The sequence below is a fragment of the Manis pentadactyla genome, chromosome 1 (genome assembly GCF_030020395.1).
Source record: "Manis pentadactyla isolate mManPen7 chromosome 1, mManPen7.hap1, whole genome shotgun sequence".
NCBI classification, from domain to species: domain Eukaryota; kingdom Metazoa; phylum Chordata; class Mammalia; order Pholidota; family Manidae; genus Manis; species Manis pentadactyla.
The window spans coordinates 156,117,759-156,130,826 of record NC_080019.1 but is presented as its reverse complement, the minus strand read 5'-3'; the positions used below and the strand labels follow the sequence as shown (position 1 = coordinate 156,130,826).

Genomic DNA, 13,068 nt, shown 5'->3' with positions numbered 1-13,068 from the left:
CTATATTTTGGGGTAATTTTTTACAGTTATAGTATCAAGGACAATACCCCTTCCAACCATGTGCTTTCAGAAGTTGTTTTTTTCTCTTCCTGAATGGCTGTTTTTGATAACTTCCTCCACTTAAAAAAAAAAATCTAACTCCTACTTATTTTCTAATCAAAACTTAATATTTACTTCTTTAGCAAAGTTTCCCCTGACCGTCTACCTTGGGTTAGTTGTCCCTCTAATTTTTTCATAGCACTCTGAAGTTCTTCAATGTGGCAGATAGTGAAGTCCAGGCTTGACAGTGACTTTATTTGTCATGACTCCTTTTAAAATGGATCCATTCTTCCCATACCTTAATAAAATCTAAGGTAGGCTTTTGGGTCACTTCATAATTAACGAAGGGACATGAAATAGTTCAGTAGTTTTTGAGAGGAACATGAAATAGTTCAGTCTGGTCTGAAAATTCCACTTTAGGCCAGTTAGTGAAATATTAAAACTAAAATGCATTCAGAATTAAACTGCCTTCTCTATGATCTCGGGCGTGCCTCTAGCTGGGAGGCCTACAATAGGGGAGAAGATTAGGTCAGCTTTTTCCCTCTGTCCTCAGTCACTTGCTCCTACATGGATAGTGTCTGTTTCTGACCCCTCTATGGTCAAACTCTGGGAAAAGTAGATTAGGGAAAAGTACAGTTTTATGTGGCTGGTGCAGTTGTCATCTGCCTTTGGAGCTGCAGAGGGCCCATCCACAACTGCTAGCTCTTTTTCTTTTAAAGACCACTGTGAGGAGTTTCTTAGAGACCCTCCCTCTGCAGACATTCAGACTGCAGTTCTTTTAACAAGTGAAATCTGTCTCTCCTTCAGCTGTCTGCTTACTGTTAACCCCTCAATCACTGGGTTCCTGGCAGGCTGATTCCTATCTGTTGAGATAATATTGCTCTCAGGTTGTTCAGTTCCTTTTAGTAGGACCCCAGCTCAGCTTCTTCTGTGGGGAAGACATTTAGCCCCCAAGAAACAAGAATGGCTAATGGATACCAAGAAACGAGAACAGTTAGGTCTCTCCCAACTGAATCTGGGGTCTTGCTGCTTCACTGCTTCAGGCCCAACTAGCCAAGCCCTTTCATCAATAAACTTATCCAGAGTGAATCAGATAATCTCCCACAGGTTTCTCAAACTCCAGTGGGCACATGTCTTTGTGCACTCTGGCTTTGCAGAGTGAGGGAAAGGCAAGCCCCCTCTTCCTACAATGTGTGGGATAGAGATGTCTGTCTCCTAATTCTTTAAACTCTGATTAATCCCCAAGGCCCGTATAGACCCTTAAGAGGAGTAATGAACTAAAAGTCACAAGGTCAGTTCTTCGACCACCTTCTATAAATCCTGAACAGGGGTCTAACATCTCAATTTGGGATGTGAACTTTCTGATAAAACTAAATAAGTTAAATTATATTTAAATCCTGTTAAGCATTATTAAGCGGTAGTAATTTGTGCTTAAAATCTTCTTCCTCCCCTGGACTACTTAAAACCCATCAGAGCAAAAATCTTTCCTCCCTCTCTCCCTCCCTCCCTCCCTCCCTTCCTTCCTTCCTTCCTTCCTTCCTCCCTCCCTCCCTCCCTTCCTTCCTTCCTTCCTTCCTTCCTTCCTTCCTTCCTTCCTTCCCTCTTTTCTTTCTTTCCTCTCCCTCTCTTCTTTCTTTCTTTCTTTCTTTCTTTCTTTCTTTCTTTCTTTCTTTCTTTCTTTCTTTCTTTCTTTCTTTCTTTCTTTCTTTCTTTCTTTCTTTCTTTCTTTCTTTCTTTCTTTCTTTCTTTCTTTCTTTCTTTCTTTCTTTCCTTTCTTCTTTCCTTTCTTTCTTTCTTTTCTTTCTTTCTTTCTTTCCTCTCCCCCCCCCTTTCTTTCTTCTTTCTTGTACTGCCACTAGAAACAGAGAAACATAAATAGTTTTCTTTAATATGGAAGCATAATGCATTTCATTTTTGAGTCCATGAATATTACCCCTTATTAATCAGTCATACTCTTAACTTGCTCATATGGCAGGGAAGATAAAATCTATTCACCATGTTTGTCTCAACATGCCAATAGTGGAATATGTCATTGCTATAGAGATGGAGAAATATTTCAAGTAGGAGAATAGTTTGGAGCACCTTCAATTATATTACTTTGTATACTTAGTTAATCTACACACTTGTCTTCCAGGGATGAATAAATCAATTTTCCCTGCCCTATTGTCCCCAGTTGTGGTAATCTCAAGTAACTCTTTACATCGTGTTTTCAGATTTATTGCAAACAAGCTAAACGTGTCTCCCCCAGCTCCCTTTGCAGATGACATACCAGTAAGTTCAGGTGCCTGCACTTAGATGCCCTGACCTGCCTACAGTCACAGCCCAAAGGCAGTTCTTTTCTCATGTTCTCTCTCTGGTTATTTGAAGAACTGGTTCCACACAGATGCATATCTCTGTGTGAAATAATGTTTTAAAAAATTCCCAGTAGTTTTTTCTCCTAACAGAAAGTTTTGGATTTTTATCTGTTTTCCTTCATATTGTATGTGTTCTCTTATCCTTCTCTTCTAAAGGGAGTATTGAAGAAAATACCTCTGTAAGTAATATCAGTATATAATGGCTCATCTCTCCCAAATCAGCAAACTAACTTGATAATACACTCTTTGCCACATTAACATTTGGCTATTTGGCTTTCCTTCCTTTGTGAAAGAGAACTGCCTTTCTTGTTAGTACATTAAATAGGACTAACTAGATATGTTGTCTCTGTCTCCTGGGATTGATATTAATTCACCAACATAAACAAAACATAAAATTATAATACAAAGAGATAAAGATAATTTAAACTAACTGAAATAGTTCATAATTAATAAAAGGAAAATGTATTTCCTTAATATGAATTATATTGACTATTGTTCTACCATATTTCTGTCAAGTTCATACCTGTACCTCCTGCCCAATAAAACTGAAATAAAATGATTTTTTAAAAAAAGAATGTGCAGCTCAACAGTCAACTATCTACTGAAAAAGATTTTCCTTTTAAAAACGAATATATTTAGCTTACTTATTTACTGTTAGTTCTTTTTGCTTTTAAAATAACCTACTATATATGAGACTATAATCAAAGAATTAGTAAATTATCCTTCCTGGCATTTTTGGTCATTTCTCTTCTTTTTAATGTTTTCACTCTAAGAGTGAGCTGAGACAGTGAGAAATTGTTCAAATAAGCATATTTTATAGTTTATAGTGGCAACTTGGTAAATGTTTTTATTGAAGGTAAGTATTGAGATATTGATATATGATGAGAGGCAGTATTAAAATTGCAAGATTACACAATAAAATAAATGTTCAGAGAGGCTGGGCAGGTGATAAAAAGTACTAATTGTTGCCAGACCTCCCAGGTTTTCAAAAGAACTTAAAATTTGCTTTTGTAAATATTCTCCTGATTTTGAAATCTTGGAAATTGATTTTTAAAAAGGGCTATTCTGCACTATATGTGCTAAATTAACAATTCTGTGGAATCCCTGTGATGATCTTTTGTGACTTCTTATGTGAAAACTGAGAATGTGGGCTTTGTAATTAGCCTGGGGTTCAGGTCACAAATGCTACTGCAGGACTTTGATTAAGTGACTCAGCTGTACTGGACTACATTTTCTTACCTGTCACATTTGGATAATTGTATCTCTCTCATTTTATTTTGGCTTACTTGGGGGGATAGAAGTTAGAAAATATTTGAGGAGCCCAGACTGCACAGCCAGAGTCACTTAGAGTTCACTACTTTACTTCTTGTTTTAAAACAGCCATCTTATATTTATCTAGGGCAAAACAAATTTTATAAAGAACAAGTGAGTTAAGCAGTCCTTAACATTTCTCCCTCCAAACTCAGCCCATGAAGTGCCCTCCCTCCTGCTCTATCATCCATCTCAATTCCTCCTAAACTCTTGAAAGTTGTGTAAGTTGTGATGGCCAACACAGTAGACCTCAATCCATATGCTCTTTTTACAGTGTCATGACACCCTTTGCATCAGTCTATGTCCCCTGTCTTTGAATGTGAGTAAAATGTTGTGATTGCCTCAATGAATGAAATACACAGGAAGTGCTGTTATGTGACTTCCAAAACTTGGCCTTTAAAATGCCCTGTCCTGCTGCCTCGCTCTCCTGGGGCACTCATTCCTGGAGCTCAGGAACTATGCTGTAAGGAATCTCCTGTGTGTTTGTTTCCTAGGACAGCCATAACAAAATACCACAGAATGGGTGGCTTAAAACAACAGAAACTTATCATCCACACATCTGGAGGCTAGAAGTTTGAAATTAAACTGTAACTGGGCCATGCTCCCTTTGAAACCTGTCCAGAAGAATCACTCCTTGTTTCTTCCTTGCTTTGGGTGGTTTGATGGCACTCCTCGACCTTCCTTGGCTTGTAGCTATATTACTGCAATTCTGTGTCCTCACATGGCATTCTCCCTGTATCTCTCTGTATCGTCCTCATGTCTGTCTCTGTGTCCAAACTTCCTCTTTTTATAAAGGACACCAGTCATATTGGGTAAGGGTCATTCTTAATAATCTCATTTAACTTGTTTACCTATTTCCAAATTAGGTCACATTCCGAGGTACTGGGGGTTAGGAATTTTTATGGGGCACAATTCAACCCATAGCACCAGTTCACAAGGAGACACCACATCTTGTCTGAGATTTCATCTGACATGAGACTAGTCACACAAGTGAAGAATCCTTTGAGATGACTGCATCCCCAGCCATCATGGGACTCCAGCTACATGATATATACTGAGCAAGAATTGGCCTAGGTGAGAACAGTCAATTCCCCAAACCATGGGGGATAAGAATATAGTTATTGTTGTTGTTTTAAGTCACCAAAATTTTGGGGTCATATAGCAATAAATAACCAGAGCATAAGTCATGGTGTGATGGTAAAGAAGTTTTCTTCCCAAGGGGCCTAATATATCTTTTTTTTTAATTTTTAATTTTTGCTATCATCAATCTACAATTACATGAAGAACACTATGTTTACCAGGCTCCCCCCCTCACCAAGTCCCTTCCCGCCCCACTACAGTCACTGTCCATCAGCATAGCAAGATGCTGTATAATCACCACCTGTCTTCTCTGTGTTGTACAGCCTTCCCCGTGCCCCCTCACAAACTATACATGCTAATTGTAATGCCCCCTTTCTTTTTCCCCGCCCTTATCCCTCCCTTCCCACCCATCCTCCCCAGTCCCTTTCCCTTTGGTAACTGTTAGTCCATTCTTGGGTTCTGTGATTCTGCTGCTATTTTGTAAAGTCACAAATATTTTTCAGATTGTATAGCTGGACCAGGCCTGATATACCTCCTGCCTAAGCCAGCTCTGGCATTTTTCAGGATGAACCTCCTCAAGTTTTATCCTTTTCCAATGCCTGCAGTTTCATTTCTCACCTTTTACAACAATTCTCTTATTCCCTGCCTGCAACCATTAATATGTACCTTTCCTTTAGGTCCTGCCTTGGCATATATGGTGCATATTCTCTTGCTACTTCTTGTAATTACATACTTTTCTCAAGTTTCTGTTATTTTGATGGACACAGAAGCCAAAAAAAGATTAGAATTTAAAATGTTTGGAACTAACATACCCTTCCTCAAAAATGCTTTGTTTTCTACCATAAGCATTGGAAATGGAAAGGAGAAAAATGTGTAAGTTGACATAATATGTTGTTACAGATGTTTTAACATTTACCTTTTACTTTTATCAAAGTCATTTGTATGTAGAATTTTGGAAATCAGATTATTTTACATGGCTTAAAATGGAAATTAGCATCTGCCTTTCCCAATCCTCAACCATTTTCAATTTCTGTAACTTTTCTCTGGATTTATTTTTATTTATTTATATTTTTGTATTTCCAAACAATATGCTAGCATTGCTATTTCAGTTTTTTGGCTTTATATATTTCTATTAAATGTCTTCCACATAGGAGGAGTATATAGCTCTCTCATTGTACCATTCCTTCTGCTTAAAACATACTCTTTCTCTATCCTAATCCCTCAGTAAAATTGTATCACAATTTTGATTAGATCAATATGCAATATTTCTATTCACATGAATACATAATTTTCTCTCTCTCTCAAACTCATTATTTGAATGTTGGAGTTCTTGAATATAACCTGCCTGTCCCTTTTTATTTAATTTTCAATCTTTTTGTTGTCTCTAAAATATTAGGTTAGCTTAATCTACTAACTCAAATTTGTTTTTAAAAAAATTCTGCTATTTTAATTAAAAATTTTTAGTCTTTTTGTATTCTGAATGTTCCTTTTACTTAGCTCAAGTCTTATATTTTGGATGCCATACCTTTTTCATTTCTTTGATGATATGAACTATAATTTTTTGAAGTTTTCTTTTGTTACCTGATTTTTCTCTTTTTTTTAAAAGTTCTTTTTTTTTCCCTTATTTTCTCAGGAGAACGCTGGAAACTTCTAGATCCAGGGACTTTGTGGGGCTTACCTGTGCTGTCAGGGGTCTGTATTGTGCTGGATCTCTTCCTTTGCCAAATCTTTTTCCCCTCCCACAAGAGTTAGCCCCAAAGGCATCCTCTAAAATCCTGTCGACTAAACTCCATCTCACAGCCTTCTTCTTAGGAAATTCAACCTGGGACAATTAATTTTGAGAGAGATGGGTTTGGCATAGTGGGGAGGGGACATGTATTTTTCATTCTTGGTCTGGCTCCAGGTCTGTACTGCATTTGGGCCCCTCAAAAGAGGTATGTGAGAGGCAGAAATGAAAGTTTATATGAAGTACCTGGTGAGACAGAGAGCAAAGGCTGAGGGCTGGTGTACGTACGGAGTGGCTCAAAGAGTTTTAATGAGAGCACATACAAGAAAAAAATGCTTGCTCATCATACCACTATTGGGATTATTTGTGAAAATATATTAGGATGAAGCATGAATTGTTTATATTCTGCTAGTTTTTGTTCTACAAAAAAAGGATTTCATATGGGTTAACCTAAATTAAGTTTACTTCGCAAGAACAAATTCACTCTTTCAAGTTAATGATGGGTTTTTAAAAAAAATTTTAATTAACATATAGTTGACTTATAATATATATTAGTTTCAGGTGAACAACATAATGACTCTACAATTATATACATTACAAGATGCTCACCACAAGTGTTGTTACCACCTGTCACCATACAAAGTTATTAAAATTATTGACTATATTCTCTATGCTGTGCATTTCATCCGCATGACTTATTTATTTTATAATTGCACCTCTTAATCCCTTTTACCTATTTTGCCCATCCTCCCCACCCCTTTCCTGCTGGCAACCACCAGTTTGTTCTCTGTATTTATGAGTCTGTTTTTGTTGGGCTTTGTTTGTTCATTTGTTTTGTTTTTTAGTTCCACATACAAGTGAAATCATATGGTATAAAGCCCCTTTGACAAATAGGACCAAGTAGAGTTAGAACAATTCAAGAGTGAATAATAAATGAAAATAATAAAACAAATTCGATAGATAAGAATTTGTACAATAATGATTAAGATGAACCCTTGAGAAAATTGGTGAATCCTTTGGATATTTTACAAATTGTTCTATTGTTATTATTCATTCCTAATTATTTCTTGAATTCAAAAGTCAGTAAAGGTTGTATCTAGTTAAGATACTTTATTCCTCTGGAAAATAATACCAGGTGAAACACTGGTACTTGATTGATTCTTTGTATAATTAGTATACATTTGTGATTATAAGAAAATCTTAGCTGATTTGAGATAAAATATTTATGTCCCTAAGTTTTAGTTTTATTTTTCAAAGTAAAGTCTTAAATCTCTTTTTTCCACTTCCATGAAGTACTGGTCAAAATTTTAAAAGGATTCATTTTAAGAGATTTTTTTTCTCCCTAAGCTTATATGAAGCCTGTATATAATTTTGCTTTTCCCAGTCATCATATCTGGTGCATTTCAGACAGCAACTTGTGCAGTTCAGATTTATTGCTTGAAGAGAGGGACACCAGAGCACAATATCAATTTCACATTATTTTTTCCCTAAACATATCTTTGAAAATCCAGAAAATCCAGAAAATAAATTGAAGAAGTCTCTCTTTTGAGGACTGTTCCAAAGTCAAAATTTATTCCATATATAGTCGATTTGGGAAATATTTACAATGATGTAAGAGCTAGGTATCACCTGAGAAATAAAGATTTAGTGAGTTGGGGGAAAAAGAGAGAAAGAAGGGAATAATTGGTGTTTGCTGAGATGGGGTTCTGTGACTTAAATTCCCAGGGGGTGTCCTGGGAATCAGATGGGAGGCAATCAAATGCCTATAGAAGTTTGGAGATCTATGGATGAAAGGTACCTCCCAATGGAACACATGAAAGCTTTCAGACTCCTTCACTGAACCAGTACACTGTGCATCAGAAGTGCAGAAATGGTGCCCTTCAGATTTCTCTGGACTTTTTCTTCAACCAGGTGCTGTGATATATCAGTTACCAAATACTGATTTTTCCATCTCTTATATATTCTAGAAGGGGAGTCAAGAGGATTTACTCAGAATTTAGGAGAGAAAGAGCAAGAGGGACCAAGCCAGCAGACTTATGGACTTGACAAGTAGATGTCTTAGCAGAAATCATGCTTCCATATCTAGTCTGGGGACTAGACGCAAACACAGAAACCAAAGTCTGATGAAGAGATAACCAGAGGGTCAGACAAGATCAACCATCTCAGATGATGACTGTAACATGACATCTGCCTCTAATATCATAATATCAATCAAGTACCTACACGTTTAGATTCAACCAAGGAAGGATGGAGGTGGGGTTGGGAAAAATTAATTAATGGGGTTCAATTTTGAAACAACCAAGGAAATCTTGAAATGTCTCAATTTCAAATCTTGAAATGTTTGATTACATAGAATGAGCTAGATTAGATTTTTTATGGAGATTACAAATAGAAACTAAGTGGTTAGGATTTTGTATTCATAAGTCAGGGGACTGGAAATACTGCACCTGTGTTCCCACTGCTTTTTCCAAGTAGACACAACATGTTCATTTTCCATGTGAAGTCAGCCTCCACTGGCTGCAATCTGACAATCGTCTTCTGAGAATTTAGATGTGACCTCAGAACATCAAGAGAAGAAGTTGAAGAGGGAATTTTTCTTTTACTTGAGATGGGTCCTCCTTGATCTAGAAGTTGTTAAAATTATGGCAGTGTTCTATTATTTAAGAAGATGGAAAATCTGCTATTTTGGGAACTGATACATCCCAGCACCTAGAGCAATGCTTCTACTTCAAATCTGTTTTGAATGAATAATTGGGGAATAATTCTTTCATTATGTTACGTGAAATTATTCAGTTCTATGTAGGTTCCACAACTTCAGGTTTTGCAATGGTGAAAAGAAAAATAAATAAATTATTTTAGAGAAGCTACATACAGAGTTCAACAATCATACTCTTTTTCATGTCTACATATAATATAGCAGTGCCCCCATTGTTGAACCCCTTCTTCATCTCTCAGAAAGGGATATAGAGAAGTTTAGCCTAGCTCACAGACAACAAACACTTTTCAAATCCTACACGATGTTTGACTACTTGCCTGGAACTTTCTAGTATGGCATCTTTATTCATACTCATGCAGGAGTAAGATAACTACTCTTGAAAATTGACATTCTTTGTTTAATTATTCTACTCTTTAGGAACTTCAACTTGGAAATATTATATTTATGATATTTGCTTATATTTGACACTTTCATTTCCTTCACTACTTTTCTCCTAACTGCAATAATGTCCCCCCAAATGCTATCAAAAGTGCTTCTTCAACATTTGCTTGCTTCAACTGTGTTGTTCACGGCTGTAAATGATTTCATTGTTTGAAACTTTTTCAGCTTAACTCAAAGTTAAGCTCAAGACTATTAAAGTGGGCTGGCTATAAATTTTAATAGAATTCTCCTTTATATTTTTAGTTGCTCGTTTGGTGTTTTTCTTTTGGGTGCTGATAATCCATGATGCTGATAGTCCTTGAGCTTGGCAAGATATTGTTGTTTCTTGAATGAATTCAAAGTTTGGCTTTGATTTTTATTATTTTGGGTAAAGATTTAGCACAGTTTACTTCTTCTATATATTTTTCTCTAAGACATATTGCTGCTTAAATTGATTGTACTGTGATATATTTTAGTATTTTACATATTATTTGTGCATTTCCCCTGTGCAGTTTCACTTGGAAGTTTTTTTCTGCATTTAAATCACTTAGCTACAGTAGATGTAATTTGTTTCCAACTTTCTTGAGATTTTTTTCTCTTTAGAATTTTTCTCAGGACAGTTACTACTTCCTTATTTCGCAGGCTATAAATAAAGGGATTTAGTAAGGGAACTACTATTGTAAACAAAACAGCAGCTGGTATATCTTTATCCCCTTCTTCAAGCAAATTTGGTCTAATGTACATGAAAAAAAGAGATCCATAGAATAATGAAACAGACAGAAAGTGGGATGCACAGGTAGAAAAGGCTTTAACTCTTCCCTCTTTGGACTTCATTTTGAAAATAGTAAACAGAATATAGAGATAAGATATTAAGACACTGCCTATGGTAAAGACTTGAATTGAGCCTGAAAAAATAAATAGTACTAGTTCATTGACATAAGGGTCAACATAGGAGAGTCTGTATAAGGGAAGGATATCACAATAGAAGTGGTTGATGTGATTGGATCCACAGAATGTTAACCTAAATAGAAGCCCTACATGAATCATGGAATGCAGGTTTCCAGCTACATAGGCCCCTGTGGTCATCTGAACACAGAGTTTCTTTGACATCATGGTGTGGTACTGCAGTGGGCTGCATATGGCCACATAGCGGTCATAGGCCATTGCAGCCAGAAGAAAGCAATCTGCAGTTTCAACAGTGCAGAGAAAATAAAACTGTGCCATGCATTCATAGAGGGAGACCACTCTGTTCTCAGAAATGAAATTCCCTAACATCTTAGGAGTAATGGCACTGGCACAGCAAGAATCCACCAGAGCAAGATTGCCCAGGAAGATGTACATTGGTGTGTGAAGATGATGTGCTTTTGAAATCAACATTACCAGGCCGAGATTCCCCACCATGGTGATCAGATAGATGGCAAAGAACACCACAAACAGAAAGGTCTTCAGCTCTGGGTGATCCGTAAATCCTGTGAGGATAAACTCATTTTTCATGGTATGGTTTTCTTCAGCCATTCCTAACTTCTCTGTTGAGAAAAAAATTGTGGAGAACTGAAGTATTAATTTATAATATGCCCAATTCAACTCCTGAGCTCTCTCTGGCCCAGAAGGAGGAGGAATACCTTCCATAATGCTTTCATATGTTATGTGGATGTTGGTACGTGCTCAGTTCTGGGTAAAAATCAATCTCCTAAAGCTATTGCCTTTTTAGCTACTCATTTAACTCATTTTCAGCATATTTTCAAGAAAGACATCAGATTGAATGAATCAAGATGGCTTTTGAAATCTTGAGAGGAATAGTCAAGGAATATTTAACTTCTCTATCTGAGTTACATAAAGTTGATTCATAATTTAAGTGTCAGCAATTGTCAAATAATTTCAATGACTGTATATGAAATGATTAATAATGATGCTTAAGAGACTATTTTCATTTGGATATTCTTAGCAATTTACTATCTCCAGTGTTAGTGGAGTATACAGTTGAAAATAAAATGCTTTAGGCAAAAGGAGGGCTATTGGTCTTTATACCTCTGGGGATTGGGGAGGGAAAGTGATATAGATGGAAGCAGGGAAGAGAGAGAGAAAGGAGGGGAAAGAAAAAAAAGTCTATATTGAAAACCTCCCAGGTCATTTACAATGTCATTTATGTATGCAATGTAAAGTTATTCATGTGTGTACTTGCATAAAGAAATTTAAGAGACTTTAACTGCTATCAAAATAAATTGGAGAAGTCTTAAGTGTTAAAAATTGATAAATTCAATTGTATAACTATACATCAAATACATCATGAGTAAAATCAAATGTCAAACATGAACTAGGAAATTACTGCAATAAATATGATGATGTTTCTATAGTTTTATTCTATGAACAGCTTATACAAACCAGGAGATATAATCTCTAAAAAATAAAGGACAGGAGCAGAAAAATCTCGAAAGAAATACAATCTAACAAATTAAAAATGTTTGACTTCATTACTAATCAGAGAGATGTCATTTGAAACAGTTATGTAGGCATATTTATTTTTTCTATCAAAATAGCAAGATATTTTAAAGAAGGAAATGATCATAGTTCCTGAAATACAGTGAAATGGGGGCCTTGTATTTCTGATAGAGGTGTAAATTTGTGTAACTATTGGAAAATAATTTGGTAACAGATTAAGAGAACTCTTAAATATTTATACTTAAGACTAGTAACCATGAATATAGCAGAAAGAAATAATTAGAGCCTCAGGTGAAGATTTACATGTAATCATGCCCATTGTAATGTTATTTATAATGGAAAAATTCAAAACACTTCCAAGGTAAACATTTGGCTAATATGATAAAGCAAATGTGAATTATCCATTCAATATTGTGTGATCATTAAAAAGGATTTTTACTTAAAATATTTAATGTAATGATAAAAGAATAACAAAAATTATGTAAGAAATAAACTATAAAGTTTTGTGTACAGCATAAGCCTAATTTTGCAAATAAATACTTAAATACACATGTAAAGAAAAGGCAGCACAGCAACATCAAAATGTTAATACTAGTTTTCTCTGTGCAATGGAAATTAGAAGTCACTTTTTTCTTATTTATAGTTTCCTCTATTGCAAAATCTCTTATAAATAATACATTTTTAAGCAATGCGATTTTTTTTATTAGATAAATAAAATGACAAACTCTTAGGTCTGTTATGTTTTCTAACTCGATTGCATCACAATAATCATTGAGATCCAACTAATGTTTTCTGCAATTCACAGTTCTATAGTAGATGACATCACAATGGATATACTGAGGAAGTAAATATCTGCTCCATCCCAATGATAATGACACTCACAGTTATAAATAATAGTTTTCTGACAATATTGCATGTACCTCAAACCATTTAAAAATGTATTCTCATCTTGTGGTAATACAGGTCTTTTGCATGTCAAGTGT

General features: G+C 35.6%; 1 protein-coding gene across 1 annotated transcript; it reads right to left on the bottom strand.

Annotated features, from left to right (window-relative positions):
• Positions 1–9,149: 9,149 nt before the first annotated feature.
• LOC118927872 (olfactory receptor 5K1) lies at positions 9,150–11,161 on the bottom strand. Its single transcript, XM_036916559.2, has one exon. The coding sequence runs from the start codon at positions 11,159–11,161 to the stop codon at positions 10,190–10,192; it is 972 nt and encodes a 323-aa protein (XP_036772454.2). The 3' UTR covers positions 9,150–10,189.
• Positions 11,162–13,068: the final 1,907 nt, after the last annotated feature.

What these genes read in the sequence shown, in the direction of transcription:
- LOC118927872 (XM_036916559.2), bottom strand. Translation starts at nt 11,161, where the DNA reads ATGGCTGAAGAAAACCATACCATGAAAAATGAGTTTATCCTCACAGGA.